The sequence below is a fragment of the Oncorhynchus keta genome, chromosome 35, assembly GCF_023373465.1.
Source record: "Oncorhynchus keta strain PuntledgeMale-10-30-2019 chromosome 35, Oket_V2, whole genome shotgun sequence".
NCBI lineage: Eukaryota > Metazoa > Chordata > Actinopteri > Salmoniformes > Salmonidae > Oncorhynchus > Oncorhynchus keta.
This window is the reverse complement of record NC_068455.1, coordinates 33,175,947-33,193,649: the sequence shown is the minus strand read 5'-3', so window position 1 is coordinate 33,193,649 and position 17,703 is coordinate 33,175,947. Positions and strand designations below refer to the sequence as shown.

The following is a 17,703-nucleotide window of genomic DNA, read 5'->3' as shown; positions in this document are numbered from 1 at the left end:
TTGACCGGCTGGGATTTCCTTGTTCCATCGCGCTCTAGCGACTCATTGTGGCGGGACGGGAGCCTGCAAGCAGATCTCGGTCGCAAGTTGTAGTGTTTCCTCCAACACATTGGTGCGGCTGGCTTCTGGGTTAAGCGAGCAGTGTGTCAAGAAGCAGTGCGGCTTGGCAGGGTCGTGTTTCGCCTCTCTATTGTATTGAAAGGATTAGGTAGGCTGTCTGGGAGGTATGTGTATTTGTAGATGAAGGTGCATTGTTTCTTGTATATTAATGTTGTAGATAAGCAACTCACTGTATTGGCTAAAACAGATGGGCAGATGGAGCTAAGCCGTTAGAGGCGGCTAGTCTTGCCAATTTCTTCTGTGTGATGAGTCATTTGTGTAGGTAGAAAGCATATGTACTCGCCCAGACAATATTGCAGTAAATGAGATATGGGTAAATTAAGCTATAGTATAGTGTGTGTTAGGAAGCAAGCCTGAACCAAACCATGAATCATTCTGATGATACCAACGGACTTCACAACTTTTCTGCAGACAAAGTGAATATGATCTTTACAGGACAACTTTTCATCAACAAGAACACCTAGGAATCTAGAGGATGAAACCTGCTCCATTTCATTCCCACCAATTGAAATTCTGGCCCTTTTTAAAAAAAACAATATTTCGTATTCTTACCAGTAAATACAATGAAGTTGGATTTTTTAAAGCATTTAAAGATAGTTTATCTGGAACCATTCATAAAATGTGCCATGCTGGAGTTGGCTTCAATGATAAGTGAATTGAAATTCTTGTGTGATAAAATGAAGTTGGTATCATCAGTAACAATAATGGTAAGTACGGTAGCCGACACAGCAGCAAGGACATGGATATAGATTAGGAATAACAAAGGTCCAAGGGGTGAAACACCACAGGATATCTTGGCCCTGGTAGATGCACAAGCAATTGCATATACAAATTGTTCTCTATGATAAACATATTTATATAGCCATTTATATGTATAATCGTGAAAACTGTAATACTGCAATTTAGCGAGTCATATTTCATAATAAACGGTGTTGAACACTTTGGATAATTCTAGAAAGATACCAAGAGCGTACTAATTGTTGTTCAGGGCTGTAAAGATTTTGAGCACAAGTTGTAAAAGAGCCAGATCTGTAGAGTAGTTTTTACAAAACCTCAAGCTGAAGCAGAGAAGGGAAATGTCCCTGAACCCAATGAGTCCCACCGTAACGCTGGCATGTTTTGGACTTCTAATCGGATTGGTGTATTTCTTCTGCATCCGTAGATACCCACTATTAGTATGTGTGATTAATGGGGGCTGTGCTAGAGTGGTGTTTGTGAGACAAGGGCGGATCTGGAAGGGGCCCGGGATCGGGAAGGGGCCTAGGTCATTTTACAAAAACTTCTGTAGAGTCAGAATGGTTTGAGCTACAAACTATTAAAAGTTATCAATAAAAATCTAAGATGTTTTGCTATATGATGCTGACAAGCTACACTAGAAATCCCAGAACAAAATGTATGTAATACTGTAATAAGCTCACATAGTTACTGTCAAACTCCAAACAGTTATCCTGGGGTATTTACAAATACCATCAGTATGATTTTCCAATACAGTCTTTTAATTTTTAGACATTTGAATATTAGTACTTTTTAAATAAATACCTGCAGTCAACTTGTGCACTAGGTAATAGATAAAGCAGATCGCGTTCATAATTTTGCCTTCATTATGAAGCTACCGGTACTAGTTTCCCGAAAAGCTGTTTGAGCCAGTCACGTGTGTTTGTTTACAAAAAAGAATGTGCAAAATGGGAGCTTCTTGAGGTGAGTCAGTCCTGTAGTGCAAATTAAGTGAGGTGATCAAGTTACACTACTGTTTGCCAGCTATATATCTTATAACTATTAAGTTAACTATCTAAGAAGTGCCAAATAAATTCTATCTAGCTGGGTTTTGGTTGCTAATGTTAGCTTGCAAGATCAAGCTTCTTGGTAACAGCAAGAGACAATCCCCTCCTGGATTAAGATCCCGGCTGTCTAATATTTGTTTTGTGCATGTTGCAAACTGCGTTTTGAGATGCTTGCATAACTTTATGAGCTGGATTGTCTGTCTTAGTAGTAAATGTTTGCATGCGCTCGTTAGCATTTACCAAGCATCCACTATGAGGATTCCTTAGTACTTCTTAGCATTCTGGTAAGTGGCATTTTTGGGGCTTTTTTACAATTCGAAAAATAAATTGCGCCCCTTGTGTGCACTACCGGTAATAACGTATATATCCCGAGATGGCCGGTATCTAGATTTCCATACCGTGCCAACCCTACACTGTACAGTACAGCACTAGAGTAGAATGTTATGTACTGTATTATACATATATACTTTACTGTACTCTACTGTGGTGTCCAAACTTGTGAAACATAGATGTCTATGATTATTTCAGATTTGGACTGGTTCGGACCAACTGAATGTGGTATTGTTTGGGGGCGGAGATCAATAATAGCCAGTGCGTCGTATACTCAAATATGCAAAAGAAGGACATTGCATATTTTGTACCTTTGTGTACCTATTAGGATACAACACCATGAAGGGAATGATATTCATATCGAGAATTATCATTTTCTGTATGGTACAGATCAGGGAGCAATGATGTAATTCGATTACCGGATGTAAATCCACTTCACCTACTGTAGTTCAATATCCCAAATATATATATTTTTAACTCAAGGTGTTATGTTTTTGCTGACATGTGAGAATGCCGTTCATTACTATAGTTCCGCATTCAACACCATAGTCCCCTCTAAGCTCGTTACCAAGTTTAGGACCTTCGGACTGAACACCTCACTCTGCAACTGGATCCTGGACTTCCTGACGGGCCGAACCCAGGTGGTGAGGGTCAGCGACAACATCACCACCGCCCTTATGCCCCTTAACACAGGGGCCCCACAGGGGTGTGTGCTTACTCCCCTCCAGTACTCCCTGTTCAACCACAACTGTGTGGCCCGCACGACTCGAACACCATCATAAAGTTTGCTGACGACACAACGGTGGTAGGTGATCAGGTGACGATGAGACAACCTACAGGGAGGTCAGTGACCTAACAGTGTAGTGCCGGAACAACAACCTCTCCCTCAATGTCAGTAAGGCCAAAAGCTGATCGTGGACTAAAGGAAACGGGGGAGGGGGGCTTCATCACTGGGGCTGAGCTCCCTGCTCGATATCAGGCGGTGTGAAAATAAAGGCCCGAAAAATCATTAAAGACTCCAGCCACCCAAGCCATAGACTGTTCTCTGGTTCCGCACGGTAAGCGGTACCGGTGCATCATGTCTGACACCAAAAGGCTCCTGAACTGCTTCCATCCCCAAACCATGTCTGCTAAATAACTAACTAAATAGCTAACACAAAGGCTACACTGACTGAGTTGACCCTTGTATTTTATTTTTGCACTGGCTCTATGCACTCTTAGGGCCCTACACACTCATGCACACTGACACTCCAACACACACAAACACTCACATCATCATTTGCTCACACACACATAATATGCACATCTGTTTTTTTGCATTGGATGCGTCTCACTCCACCCCATCAGCCAATGTCACACTTTTGCATCTGCGGTGAAAGGTGACAGAGCAAGAGTGGCGTTTGTCAGACCATGAGACATCCCGAAAATCGGTCTTCTCATAACATCGTCTGTAGCGTAAAGGGTTAATGTAGCTGTAAGCTAGGTGTTGATAGCAAATGGCTGACTCATGCAGTTCTAACGTAACATTAGCAGGCTGGTAGGGCTAATGTTAGCAGGCCAATAGGGCTTATGTTAACAGGCTCGTAGAGCTAACTTTAGCAGGCTAGTTGGCTAGCAACCTTGCTAGTTGATTTCTAACAATACATTTATAAAGTATTAACATGTAAATTGGCTGAAAATGTTATTGAAACAAGTAGTCATGAGTGTAAACAATTTGGTTTAATTTGAGGTTATACATTTGAAGTTATTTCTGTTGGAGTTAACCTTTAAGGAATAGGCTTGCCGGGGCCTCCATATTACATCACACCCCAGAAAAACATTTTCTGACATGACTTCGGCATTCTGATCGGTTTTATGTAACAACTTGAAAAATTAGGTGCAACTTTGCATTGGATGAGTATACTAATGCATATCCATATGTTACTTGTGGTTAAGAGTATGTTACCTTCCCTTTAAAGTGACAAATCGGAGTCAAAACATAATTCCTCTACGTGGAATTGCCCAAATCAGCCATCAAACAAATAGTTATGGATACAACTCCATATAGTCCCAACACAAGCCTTTGTCAATATCTATTATACTGTGTGTTATTGTTTCAGTGAACTTTCAGGTTCCGGCAAACTAATATTTGACAGATTTTCACTTTAGGTGGTCACAAACCTCATTCTATTTGCACCTTCTTCCATGTAATTATGGTGCCACTATGGAAATAAGATGAGTGTACCTGTAGCCCAGAGAGAGCATGTCTTGATATTTATTTTTCTCGAATTACACTTTGCTACATAAAAAAAGCAAAATGATAAACAAGTGTCATCAGCAGACTTTTGCTTGATGTAACCTTGGCGTCAACTATGACAAACCTGATCAGAGGATTTTCCGTTAGAGGTACTGCATGGCTGGATGTTCACTGTGGAAGGAAGGCTTGACCTCTCCCAGGGAAGCTTGTTCTTCCCTTTGCCTGCACTGACAATTCTCCTCTGCAGTGGAAGGTCATCAATGAGGGAGCCCAAACTTCCATAACCATGATACAGCCTGTCAGAGTCTGGTTCCGTCCTGATGCTCTTGGCACTGCTGATCCGCCCACCATTGAGCACCCACTCCAGGTCAGCTCCTGACCCAAACTGTGGTGACCGTCGTTGTCCTAATTTAGGGATTAGAAGGGCGTATTCTACCATCCCATCGGAGGACAGTCTGGGAAGTATGTGCCTGGCTCTTCTTGCTTGAACAGCTGTCATAAGACCCTCCACATCCCCATTGAGCTCCACTCCGTCTACAGCCTTCATTAGGGGCTGTTTTTTCCCTGTGTCAAGGCAATGGTCAAAAACAGCAAATAGTTCTAGGGCTGCATGGCGGACCTTCTTCTTGCTGTCCGCCAAGTATGGTGCAACTTCAAAGCAGAGGCTGGGGATGTTGAAGTCCTTCTTGGGGTGGGTGAGCATAGCTGCTGTGATGATGTTGATGACATCCTCTCTGACCCTGGAGTTCTTGTGTCTCAGGTGTCCAATTACAAGGTCTAACACTTTCTGTGGCCCTACAATTCTAGTCAACTGCCTGAACACATTCATGTACTCATTCCGGGTGACAGCACGGTTGTCTCCAAGGGGTTTCAGAGCCACACATACTATCTGTTTGAAATATTTGTCTATATTGTAATCCAATTTCTGGATGAGTAGGTTTATCACCTGTAAAGTGCCATACAAGACTTTGAAGTTGGTGTCATCTAGAAGTCTGTGGAGAAAACATATAAACTCCAGAATACTGTCTGAGGGGACTGGCTTCAAGTCCAATCCAAAGAGGAGTTTTTTCAGCTCTTCCACACCATTTGTTCGATTTTGGTAGTTTTTAAGGTCTAGGAGCTGTTCATGTAACTCCTGGGGTATCAATCCAAAAATCATAATTGATGGTCCTTTTGATGTGGTCAAAGGGAAGAATCTAATGAAGCAATCACATTTCTGTGAGGACAATATTGCCCGTTTCTTTGACTCATCATCTTGTCTTGGTGGTTCGATTGGACATTTGCAGTTTCTTATGAATAACGGTTCATTGTGCTAGTCTACGAGACAACTGGAACGTGAACGGTGAAAGCAACGTTGAGTGAAAATAAAAACACTTGTAGCTTGCTGTGCGTTCCCCTACATAGCCATGACGAAAAAAGGCACGGTGGAATGTTGTATTTGAAAGCCCATGTTGTATTTCAGCTAAATTAGCTAACATAGCTAACTAGCTGCATAACTAGGAAGCAATCATTCAATGTCCAGAAATAGCGTGTCAGGGCGACGTCGCTGCCAGTACCTCTTCAGATGTATGATTTCCATAGAATCCAATATCATCGCTAGCTTTTAGCTTAACGTACGACTTTGAATTGCGACTTAGTAGAAGAAACCTGGCGGCTAGCTGGCGAAGTTAGAAAACAGACTAAAATGCAGACTTCGCATTCCGATTAGTCGTTCAAATTTGACGTCCGGCATACACAAAAGTTACACACATCTCCTTAATCTCTTCGGTTAAATGTATGTAACAGTATGAGACTTTATGTTGAATGTTTGTAAACTAACTAGCTAGCTATCTGCACTGTAGAGACATTCATCGCCGTAGCCAACACACATAGAACCATCAAAATGGCGAATACAACATGACACAAACGGATCGCTTCCATGGTGACGCGAGTTGTTGGAAAAATGCTGCATTCGAGAGAACTCGGAATTTCTGAATACACAGGTCTTCAGATCCAATTATACAATTAACCAGTCTATGTATCTGCCAATTAAGTGCTTTGAACCCACTAGTAGGCCAAATTGACACTCCCCAGAAGAAGCAGTCCTCCATAGAATGAATGAAATTCTATAGTATTTCAATTCAATGTTTCAAGGACAACATTACTTGTATTTCATTAACATTATAACTTTTTTAAAATTATTTAATAATTTGTCATACATTTTTATGTTTAGCTCACATAATATACGTTAAAAGTATGCATTAATTGTAGATATTAATATATGCATTTCTATATCTTCCAAAATATGTTTTTACAATGGTGAGGGGAGTGCCAAGATGTAGGTGCAGTGGATTCAGATCTCCACCATCTTCCACCTGCCATTACCACTTGCTGGGCCCTGCCTGGAGAGGAAGCCATGCTATCAGGAACAGTATTATTTGTGTACAGATACTCTGGTTATGCCCATGTTTGACCATTATTATTTCTTTAACCTTTATTTATTTCAAATATTTTTTATTAAACACACACAGGAATGGTGTACAAGACATGTATACAATTCTTATCTAAACATAAGAGCTTTAACCTTTATTTAACTAGGCAAGTCAGTTAAGCATGATGACTCCTTGCTGTCCCCAGTCCACCTGGCCGTGCTGCTGCTCCAGTTTCAACTGTTCTGCCTGCGGCTATGGAATCCTGACCTGTTCACCGGACGTGCTACCTGTCCCAGATCTGCTGTTTTCAACTCTGTAGAGACAGCAGGAGTGGTAGAGATACTTTTAATGATCGGCTATGAAAAGCCAACTGACATTTACTCCTGAGGTGCTGACTTGCTGCACCCTCGACAACTACTGTGATTATTATTATTTGACCATGCTGGTCATTTATGAACATTTGAACATCTTGGCCATGTTATAATCTGTTATAATCTCCACCCGGCACAGCCAGAAGAGGACTGGCCACCCCTCATAGCCTGGTTCCTCTATAGGTTTATTCCCAGGTTTTGGCCTTTCTCTGGAGTTTTTCCTAGCCACCGTGCTTCTACACCTGCATTGCTTGCTGTTTGGGGTTTTAGGCTGGGTTTCTGTACAGCACTATGAGATATCAGATGATGTACGAAGGGCTATATAAATACATTTGATTGATTTTGATTGGAGTTAAGAACTAATTCTTATTTACAATGACGGCCTATCCCGGCCAAACCCAGACGATGCTGGGCCAATTGTGCGCTGCCCTATGGGACTCCCAATCACAGCCAGATGTGATTTCAAACCAGGGACTGTAGTTATGGCTCTTGCACTGAGATGTAGTGCCTTAGACCACTGTGCCGCTTGGGAGACCAATAAAAGATTTGTGAAATGATCGACTTGGAATCTTATAGAAAGATAAAAAGTTTGAGCGTCTCACTTGGAAAGTAGCAGAATCAACCAAATAGGAACTTAAGAAGCTCTATGCAACAACAACAAAAAACATGCTCAAATTTTAACTCGGGTTTCCGAGTTGTCTTAAACTCTGCATTAATCTGAGCATTGGGATATGTATAGAGTTATATAGTTAGGTTGAGAACATAGAGAATGATAGATGACTCATTGTATCTATCCCATTTGTCCATACACAGATACATTTTCAACGAAAATCACGTAAGCGGGGTATGGAAGCAATTTTTCACCTTTGAAAGCAGTTAATCCATGCCTGATTTCAAGCAATAACGAAACACACACACATATAGTACCAGTCAAAAGTTTGGACACAGCTACTCATTCAAGGGTTTCTTTATTTTCTACATTGTAGAATAATAGAGAATACATCAAAACGATGAAATAACATGTAGAATCATGTAGATAGCAAATGTTAAACAAATCAAAATATATTTGATATACTTCAAAGTAGCAAACAATTGCCTTGATGACAGCTTTGCACACTCTTGGCATTCTCTCAGCCAGCTTCACCTGGAATGCTTTTCCAAAAGTCTTGAAGGAGTTCCCACATATGCTGAGCACTTGTCTGTTTTTCCTTCACTCTGTGGTCCAACTCATCCCAAACCATCTCAATTGTGGAGGCCAGGTCATCTGATGCAGCTCTCCATCACTCCCCTTCTTGGTCAAGCAGCCCTTACATGGCCTGGAGGTGTGTTGGGTCATTGTCCTGTTGAAAAACAAATGAGAGTCCAACCAGATGGGATGGCGTATTACTGCAGAATGCTGTGGTAGCCATACTGGTTAAGTGTACCTTGAATTCTAAATAAATCACTGACAGTGTCACCTGCAAAGCACCCCCACACCATCACACCTCCTCCTCCATGCTTCACAGTGGGAACCACACATGCGGAGAACATCCATTCACCCACTCGGCGTCTCACAAAGATACTGTGGTTGAAACTAAAAAAACTCATATTTTGACTCTTCAGACAAAATTACAAATTTCCACCGGTCTAATGTCCTTTGCTTGTGTTTCTTGGCCTTCTTATTGGTGTCCTTTAGTAGTGGCTTCTTTGCAGCAATTCGACCATGAAGGCCTGATTCACACTGATTCTGAACAGTTGATGTTGAGATGTGTCTGTTACTTGAACTTTGAAGCATTTATTTGGGATGCAATTTCTGAGGCTGGTAACTCTAATGAACTTATCCTCTGCAGCAGAGGTAACTCTGGGTCTTCCTTCCCTGTGGCGGTCCTCATGAGAGCCAGTTTCATCATAGAGCTTGATGGCTTTTGCAACTGCACTTGAAGAAACTATCAAAGTTCTTGAAATGTTCCGGATTGACTGACCTTCATGTCTTAAAGTAATGCTAGACTGCCGTTTTTCTTTGCTTATTTGCGCTATTCTTGCCATCTTCTGTATACCAACCCTACCTTGTCACAACATAACTGATTGGCTTAAGAAGGAAAGGAAATCCACAAATTAACTTAACAAGGCACACCTGTTAATTGAAATGTATTCCAGGTGACAACCTCATGAGGCTGATTGAGAGAATGCTAAGAGTCTGCAAAGCTGTCATCAAGAGAAAGGTTGGCTACTTTGAAGAATCTAAAATCTTAAATATTGTTTAACACTTTATTTGTTACTACATGATTCCATATGTGTTATTTTTATAGTTTGGATGTCTTCATATAGCTTTCGTCCAAATGTTGTAAATGATATATATTATAGTCATCAGTCAACAATATTACACTCAGAAGTTACTTCAACTTCAACCAGTAAAGGCTAGTGATGGCTAGCTATGATACTTGTTATCCTAGTCTGTCTTAATGAGTGTTAGCATGCTAATAGTACACCCTGCACAACTTTATTAAAACATTTTAGGGGTATGCAAGTTGATAACCATATCAAGTATGTTGTATTGTACATTTCAAACAACATTCCCAGCTAATGAGAGAACAGTCATCAATTTAAGAGAATGAACTAAATTTAACAAGGTTATCTTGGGGCTAATTAAATGGGTGTCAACAAAACAAACTTGTGTTAGAAATTGAAAATCAATTAATCCACTATCATTAACACAATGGAAAAATCAAATGATTTATTATTTAATTATTGAAATAGCATGGGTGACAGAGAAAAACGAATTGGTACAATTTAAGGCCATGTGGCAAACAATAATGCAGGCACTAGGAATGAACAGTTGAAGTCGGAAGTTTACATACACTTAGGTTGGAGTCATAAACTAGTTTTTCAACCACTCCACAAATTTCTTGTGAACAAACTATAGTTTTGGGAAGTCGGTTAGGACATCTACTTTGTGCATGACAAGTAATTATTCCAACAATTGTTTACAGACAGATTATTTCACTTATAATTCACTGTATCACAATTCCACTGGTTCAGAAGTTTACGTACACTAAGTTGACTGTGCCTTTAAACAGCTTGGAAAATTCCAGAAAATTATGTCATGGCTTTAGAAGCTTCTGGTAGGCTAATTTACATAATTTGAGTCAATTGGAGGTGTACCTGTGGATGTATTTCAAGGACTACCTTCAAACTCTTTGCTTGACATCATTGCTTGACATCATGGGAAATCAAAAGAAATTAGCCAAGACCTCAGGAAAAAAATGGTAGACCTCCACAAGTCTGGTTCATCCTTGGGAGCAATTTCCAAATGCCTGAAGCTACCACGTTCATTTGTACAAACAATAGTACACATGTATTAAAACCTCTTGGGGCTAGGGGGAAGAATTTTCACTTTTGGATAAATAGCGTGCCCAATTTCAACTTCCTGCTACTCATGCCACGCATATAAGATATGCATATCATTCATAGATTTGGATAGAAGACACTCTGAAGTTTCTAAAACTGTTTGAATCATGTCTGTGAGTATAACAGAACTTATGTAGCAGGCAAAACCCGAGGACTAACTGTTCAGAATTTTTCTTCCCCCCTCTGTTCCCTGAGTTGTCATTGCCAAGGTTCTTAAGAACCTGTTGTCAGTTCCTACCGCTTCCACTGGATGTCACCAGTTTCTGGAATTTGGTTGAGGTTTTTCCTTTGTGCAATAAAGAAGTAGGCCAACTAGGAACTGGGTAACACTTTTGTGAGTTGCGCAAGACGTGAAAAGTAACGCTGGTTTGTTTTCTTCCTGTATTGAAAACAGATTGCCCCGTCTACAATTAGATCGATTATTAACGTTTAAAAATACCTAAAGTTGTATTACAAAAGTAGTTTGAAATATTTTGGCAAAGTTTATAGGCAACTTTTGAAATATTTTGTAGTGGGGTTGTGTTTTTTGTAAGCTGTTTTTTTCTCGATCAAATGCGCTTTATAAATGGACATTTTGGATATATATGGACGGAATTAATCGAACAAAAGGACCAATTGTGATGTTTATGGGACATATTGGAGTGCCAACAAAAGAAGCTCATCAAAGGTAATGTATGTTTTATATTTTATTTCTGCGTTTTGTGTAGCGCCTGCAGGGTTGAAATAAGCTAACCCCTTTGTTTACTGCTGGTACTATCATCAGATAATAGCTTTTTATGCTTTCACCGAAAAGCATTTTTAAAATCTGACATGTTGGCTGGATTCACAATGAGTGTAGCTTTAATTGAGTATCTTACATGTGTTATTTAATGAAAGTTTGAATTTTATAGTATTTTATTTGAATCTGGCGCTCTGCATTTTCCCTGACAATTGGCCAGTTGAGACATTTGCGTCCCACCTATCCCAAAGAGGCACCATGGGACCACACAGCCGTCATAGAGCTCAGGAAGGAGAGGCGTTCTGTCTCCTAGAGATGAATGTACTTTGGTGCGAAAAAAGGAAATCAATCCCAGAACAACATCAAAGGACCTTGTGAAGATGCTGGAAGAAACAGGTACAACATCATCAATATCCACAGTAAAACGAGTCCTATATCGACATAATCTGAAAGGCCACTCGGCAAGGAAGAAGCCACTGCTCCAAAACCGCCATAAAAAAGCCAGACTACGGTTTGGAACTGCACATGGGGACAAAGATCATACTTTTTTGGAAAAATGTCCTCTGGTCTGATGAAACATAAAGAGAACTGTTTGGCCATAATGACCATCATTATGTTTGGAGGAAAAATGGGGATTCTTGCAAGCCGAAGAACACCAACCCAACCGTAAAGCACGGGGGTGGCAGCATCATGTTGTGGACGTCCTTTGCTGCAGGAGGGACTGGTGTACTTCACAAAATAGATGACATCATGATGAAGGGAAATTATGCACCTATATTGAAGCAACATCTCAAAACCTCAGTGAGGAAGTTAAAGCTTGGTCGCAAATGGGTCTTCCAAATGGACAATGACCCAAGCATACTTCCAAAGTTGTGGCAAAATGGCTTAAGGACAACAAAGTAAAGGTATTGGAGTGGCCATCACAAAGCCCTGATCTCAATCCTATAGAACATTTGTGGGCAGAACTGAAAAAGCATGTGCGAGCAAGGAGGCCTTACAAACCTGACTCAGTTACACCAGTTCTGTCAGGCGGAATGGGTCAAAATTCACCCAGCTTATTGTGGGAAGCTTGTGGAAGGCTACCCGAACAGTTTGACCCAAGTTAAACAATTTAAATGCAATGCTTCCAAATACATTGAGTGTATGTAAACTTCTGACCCACTGGGAATGTGTTGAAAGAAATAAAAGCTGAAATAAATCATTCTCTCTATTATTCTGACATTTCCCATTCTTAAAATAAAGTGGTGATCCTAACACAGGGAATTTTTACTTGGATTAAATGTCAGGAATTGTGAAAAACTGAGTTTAAATGTATTTGGCTAAGGTGGATGTAAACTTCCGACTTCAACTGTAGCTGTGAGCATGGAGTACTTTTATATTATGGAGTACTTTTATATTATGGGGTATTGTGTGTAAATTGGTGAGAAAAAAAGCTTTTTCATATATTTTGAGTTCAGGCTGTAACACAACAAAGTGTGGAATAAGTCAAGGGGTATAAATACTTTCTGTTGGCACTGTATGTAGTTGTTGTTTGTGTGCGTTTGTACATTGTAAATGTATGTTTGTTTTTGGTGTAAAAAATAAAATATTACAAATGGTGCCAATGAAAAATTTACCGTAGAAAGCTAGGCTGGCGTAGGCTACGGATTAGCCTTGAATATTTTGGTTAGTGGATATTGTCAAACCGCTCAATCCACTAGTTTATTAGTGACTCATCACACTGATATTTCTGCTGTATCTAATTTAGGCTTGTTTTGGTCAGCCATCAACTGGATGAGTCTCCATTCAGTTTGGTGGAAATTATCCAACCATTATGTAGGGTGGTGGAAATCCCCATCGACTGAGGATGAGAGGTCTCCAATATGTAGATGTGTAAAAATTACATTGAATAATAAACTAAATTTATCAATCTGACTCCAGTATTATGTGAACGCTATAGACCCATAATCGTAATCAGTGGGTATAGCCAAGGTTGCGAGCCTTGCGTCACCACTCGGAATACTATAAAATGCTAGAGTCTATGTTTACCCTTATGCAATTATTAAGTGGCTGAGGTGCAAGGAGTTAATATCTTGCAATCTACGTATTAGCATTAAATGATTGACTTAACTTTAACTCAGAGATGCACAATTAGAGACCGAGTATATATGCTATGTGTAATGATATTCGTCTGTTGTTTGAAGTAAGTCAGACCGAAATGCAGCGTGTAGGTTACTCATGACTTTTAATGAAGCTAATACGGTACATGAAATAACGGAAGAAGAAAACAACAAACGAATGAATGAATGAAACTCATACAGCCTATCTGGTGACTAACACTAAGACAGGTACAATCACCCACGAAATACAACGCGCACTCAGGCTGCCTAAATACGGTTCCCAATCCGAGACAACGAGAATCAGCTGACTCCAATTAGGAATCGCCTCAGGCAGCCAAGCCTAACTAGACACACCCCTAATAATACACACTCCCAATTAATACAAACCCCAATACGAAATACAACATATAAACCCATGTCACACCCTGGCCTACCCAAACATATAACAAAAACACAAGATACAATGACCAAGGCGTGACACTATGTATATTGTCAATAATATTAACCATTAGACATATCAAATAATAATTCAAGGAATATTACTCAGAAATGTGAGGGCTACGGTTCATATCCATTTAAAAGTAATCAGATGTATTACAGTTACGCAAAAATATTACAATTAACAAATGGTACATACCAAAAATCTTCACAATAAATATAATACAAAATATCCTAATTCTTAACAGCATATAAAATGAATCACTATGACATACAAAATTACGTCAGGAGATCGGTTTACCAATGACTCCATGATCTAGGTTTAAGCCCAGCTTTTTTTCTTCCAAGAGCGCCAAATATCTCCTATCGTCTAATTAATATAACCTTGCATGGCCCAAAACATTAAAACAAAATGCATACAACTTCACCAGCATTCTCTACAGGTATTCCCAAACTGCCATCGGGGGTACGCCAAATAAAAATGTGATTCACATTTTTTTTTTTTTATCCTTCACATTTTCAAACAGTCTATTTATATTCTCCAACGGGGCTATATATTTGGGTGAGGTAGCCTCGTTTCACTGCCAAAAATAAAATTTAACTAGTGTTCAGCGAAATAACAACACAATGTTAAATACAGGTAGCCTAGTCAAATAATTAACATCCAATTACATTAACCGTTACTTTCTGTCAGGAATTCCACTAACGGCCCACATGAGGGAGACATAGTGGAGTGGTAACGCGCTTGCAAGCAGTTGCTCCCGACTCCACTTGGGTACACTGCAGCATCCACCGAGAGGCTCTTGATGCCTAGAGAATGCCTGAAGAGCTTGAAAGACGTTTTGGACACTACAGTGAAAACGGTTAACTTTGTTAATGGGCAGCAACCATGTAACACTTATTCGTATGTTTAATAACTGTATCGTATAGCTTGTGTGTGGAAATTTGAGAGTGCGTTGACCCTGGTGCTTAGATGGGGTACGCAGCTGGAGGTTGAATGTTTGAAGGAGTACGGGACTATAAAAAGTTTGGGAACCACTGCTCTAATCTAATAATCACACCTCAACACTGTATGATAAGAGCATACCCGTGTCGCTCCTCTTTGAACTATCCGCCATCCGACAAACAGAATAATACAGTTTCCCTGTAACAATAAATCCATAGCACTTACAGTTCAATGAAACATATCAGAATTCATAGCTCTTTATAAACTATTAAAACAATCCAAATATGATATTTTAATTCACACTAAGGTTCATTTCATCAATTCAAGTTTCATTAGTCGTCACACCTCTCCTGGCGTGACTTCCATGAGACTGCCAGTTGCTAGTTGCTAGTTGTGATTATCACCTTCTCTCATTCTTCCACTACAAGAGGGTTGACTCCAACAACTCTGATGGCAGGAGTTGGAGTCGTTCACCACTAGATTTACCGCCACCTGCAGTTATGGAACGTTTGCTCATGATTATAACTCATTGGCTGATCCCTCCTGATGACCTGGATGGAAATATGTGATCAATCCTTAATCCATAGGAAGTCCTACGCAATGGTGCTGCCCATGTGTTTTTTAAAAACTATCAGTGTACAGTGATATCTTTGTATTTCACACTACATGAACAAATAGCCAAGTGTATTAAACACATTATTTATATATAACATATGTACACTGATCTTTCAACAATTTATATACTCTAGCTTGACACCTTGATAAGCTAATTTCCTGACTATGGCTCACCAGTCATTATACTGGGTGATTTCAACCTCCCGACGCCTGACTTGGATTAATTTCTTTCCACCTCTTTCTTTCCTTTCCTCTTTTGACCTCACCCTTTCCCAGTCCCCTCCCACTCAAGGCAGGCAATGCACTTGACCTCATCTTTACTAGAGGCTGTTTGTCTACTAATCTTGCTGCAATCTTACTGCGATCACTACTTTGTTTCCTTTTCTCTACCTCTCTCCTTCAACGCTACCCACCCAGCCCCTACCCAGATGGGCAGGTATCGTCACAATCTTTGCTCTCTCTCTCTCCCACTACTCTCTCCTCTTCTATCCTATAATCTATACCTTCTGCTTTAATTTTTCCTCCTGTCTCTGTCTCTTCTACCCTACTCTCCTCCCTTTCCACATCCTTTGACTATTACTGTCCCCTCCCCACCTGCTCTGTGGCTGAGTGACACTGCATGCCCACAGAACAGGGCTGCAGGCAGCTGAGCAAAAATGGAGACAAAATTCAACTTCCGGAGGATCTATAATCCATCCACTCCCTCCTCTCTGCCTTCTCTTCCTCTGTATCCACTGCTAAAGCTGCTTTCTATCAATCTACATTTCAAACTACTGGTCCAACCCTGGGAAACTCTTTTCCCCGTCCCTACTCCCTCTTTGTGACTGACTTTGTCAACCACTTTGAAAAAAAGTTTCAGATGAAATTCTGCGGCTAGTGATGTCCAGCTCCCTGAACAGGCAGTTAACCCACTGTTCCTAGGCCGTCATTGAAAATAAGAATTTGTTCTTAACTGACTTGCCTAGTTAAATAAAGGTCAAATATATATTTTTAAAAATCTCTGTGTGCCTGGCAGACATCTTAGCTTGGATGTTGGCCCACCACCTCAAGCTCAACCTCAACTAGACAGAGCTTCTCTTCCTCCCGTGAAGGCCTGCCCTCTCCATCACGGTTGACAACTCCATGATGTCCCCCTTCCATTGTACAAAGAATCCTGTCGTTCTCTGCAAACATCAAAGCAGTGACTCGCTCTTGCAGATTCATGCTCTACAAAATCCATTGAGTATGACCTTTCCTCACACAGGAAGCGGGCAGGTCCTAATCAAGGCACTTGGATTCCTTCGTCTGGACTACTGCAACTCTTTGTTGGCTGGGTTCCGCACTTGTGCCATGAAACCCCTGCAACTTATCCAGAACACCGCAGCCGGCCTAGTGTTCAAACTGGATTTAAATGTATTTGGCTAAGGTGTATGTAATCTTCCGACTTCAACTGTAAGTATTCAAACCCTTTACTCAGTACATTGTTGAAGCACCTATGGCAGCGATTACAGCCTTGGTTATTCATGGATATGACGCTGCAAACATGGCATACCTCTATTTGTGGAGTTTCTCCCATTCTTCTCTGTACATCCTCTCAAGCTCTGTCAGGTTGGATGGGGAGCTTGCTGCACAGCTATTTTCAGGTTACTGAGGAGTGGCTTCTGTCTGGCCACTCTACCATAAAGGCCTGATTGGTGGACTGCTGCAGAGATGGTTGTCCTTCTGGAAGGTTCTCCCACAGAGGAACTCTGGAGCTTTGTCAGAGTGACCATCGGGTTCTTGGTCACCACCCTGACCAAGGCCCTTCTCCCCCGATTGCTCAGTTTGGCCTGGCAGCGAGCTCTAGGAAGGGACTTGGTGGTTCCAAACTTCTTCCATTTAAGCATGATGGAAGCCACTGTGTTCTTGGGGACCTTCAATGCTGCAGAAACGTTTGGTAACCTTCTCCAGATCTGTGCCTCGACACAATCCTCTCTCGGAGCTCTACGGACAATTCCTTCGATCTCGTGGCTTGTTTTTTTGCTCTGACATGCACAGTCAACTGTGGGACATTATATAGACAGGTGTATGCCTTTACAAATCATGTTCAATCAATTTTGTTTACCACAGGTAAATTTGCTAATATTTCTAAAAAACTTTTTTTGCTTTGTCATTAAGGGGAATTGTGTGTAGATTGATGAGGATATTTTATTTATTTAATCCATAGAATAAGGCTCTAACATGGGTTCCCGAGTGGTGTGGTGGTCTAAGGCACTGCATCTCAGTGCTAGAG

At 40.7% G+C, this 17,703-nt stretch overlaps 1 protein-coding gene across 3 annotated transcripts in view; it reads right to left on the bottom strand.

Moving 5' to 3' along the window:
* Positions 1-6,427, bottom strand: part of LOC118368385 (TOG array regulator of axonemal microtubules protein 1-like) — a 32,075-nt gene extending 25,648 nt beyond the window's left edge. Inside the window, exon 1 of one of the 3 annotated variants that reach the window (XM_035752441.2) lies at positions 4,592-6,427. In XM_035752441.2, coding sequence (XP_035608334.1) covers positions 4,592-5,626 — 1,035 coding nt within the window. In that variant the 5' untranslated portion in view covers positions 5,627-6,427. The remainder of the gene's footprint in view (positions 1-4,591) is intronic. The other 2 variants (XM_035752439.2, XM_035752440.2) reach the window with 2 other exon arrangements.
* Positions 6,428-17,703: the final 11,276 nt, after the last annotated feature.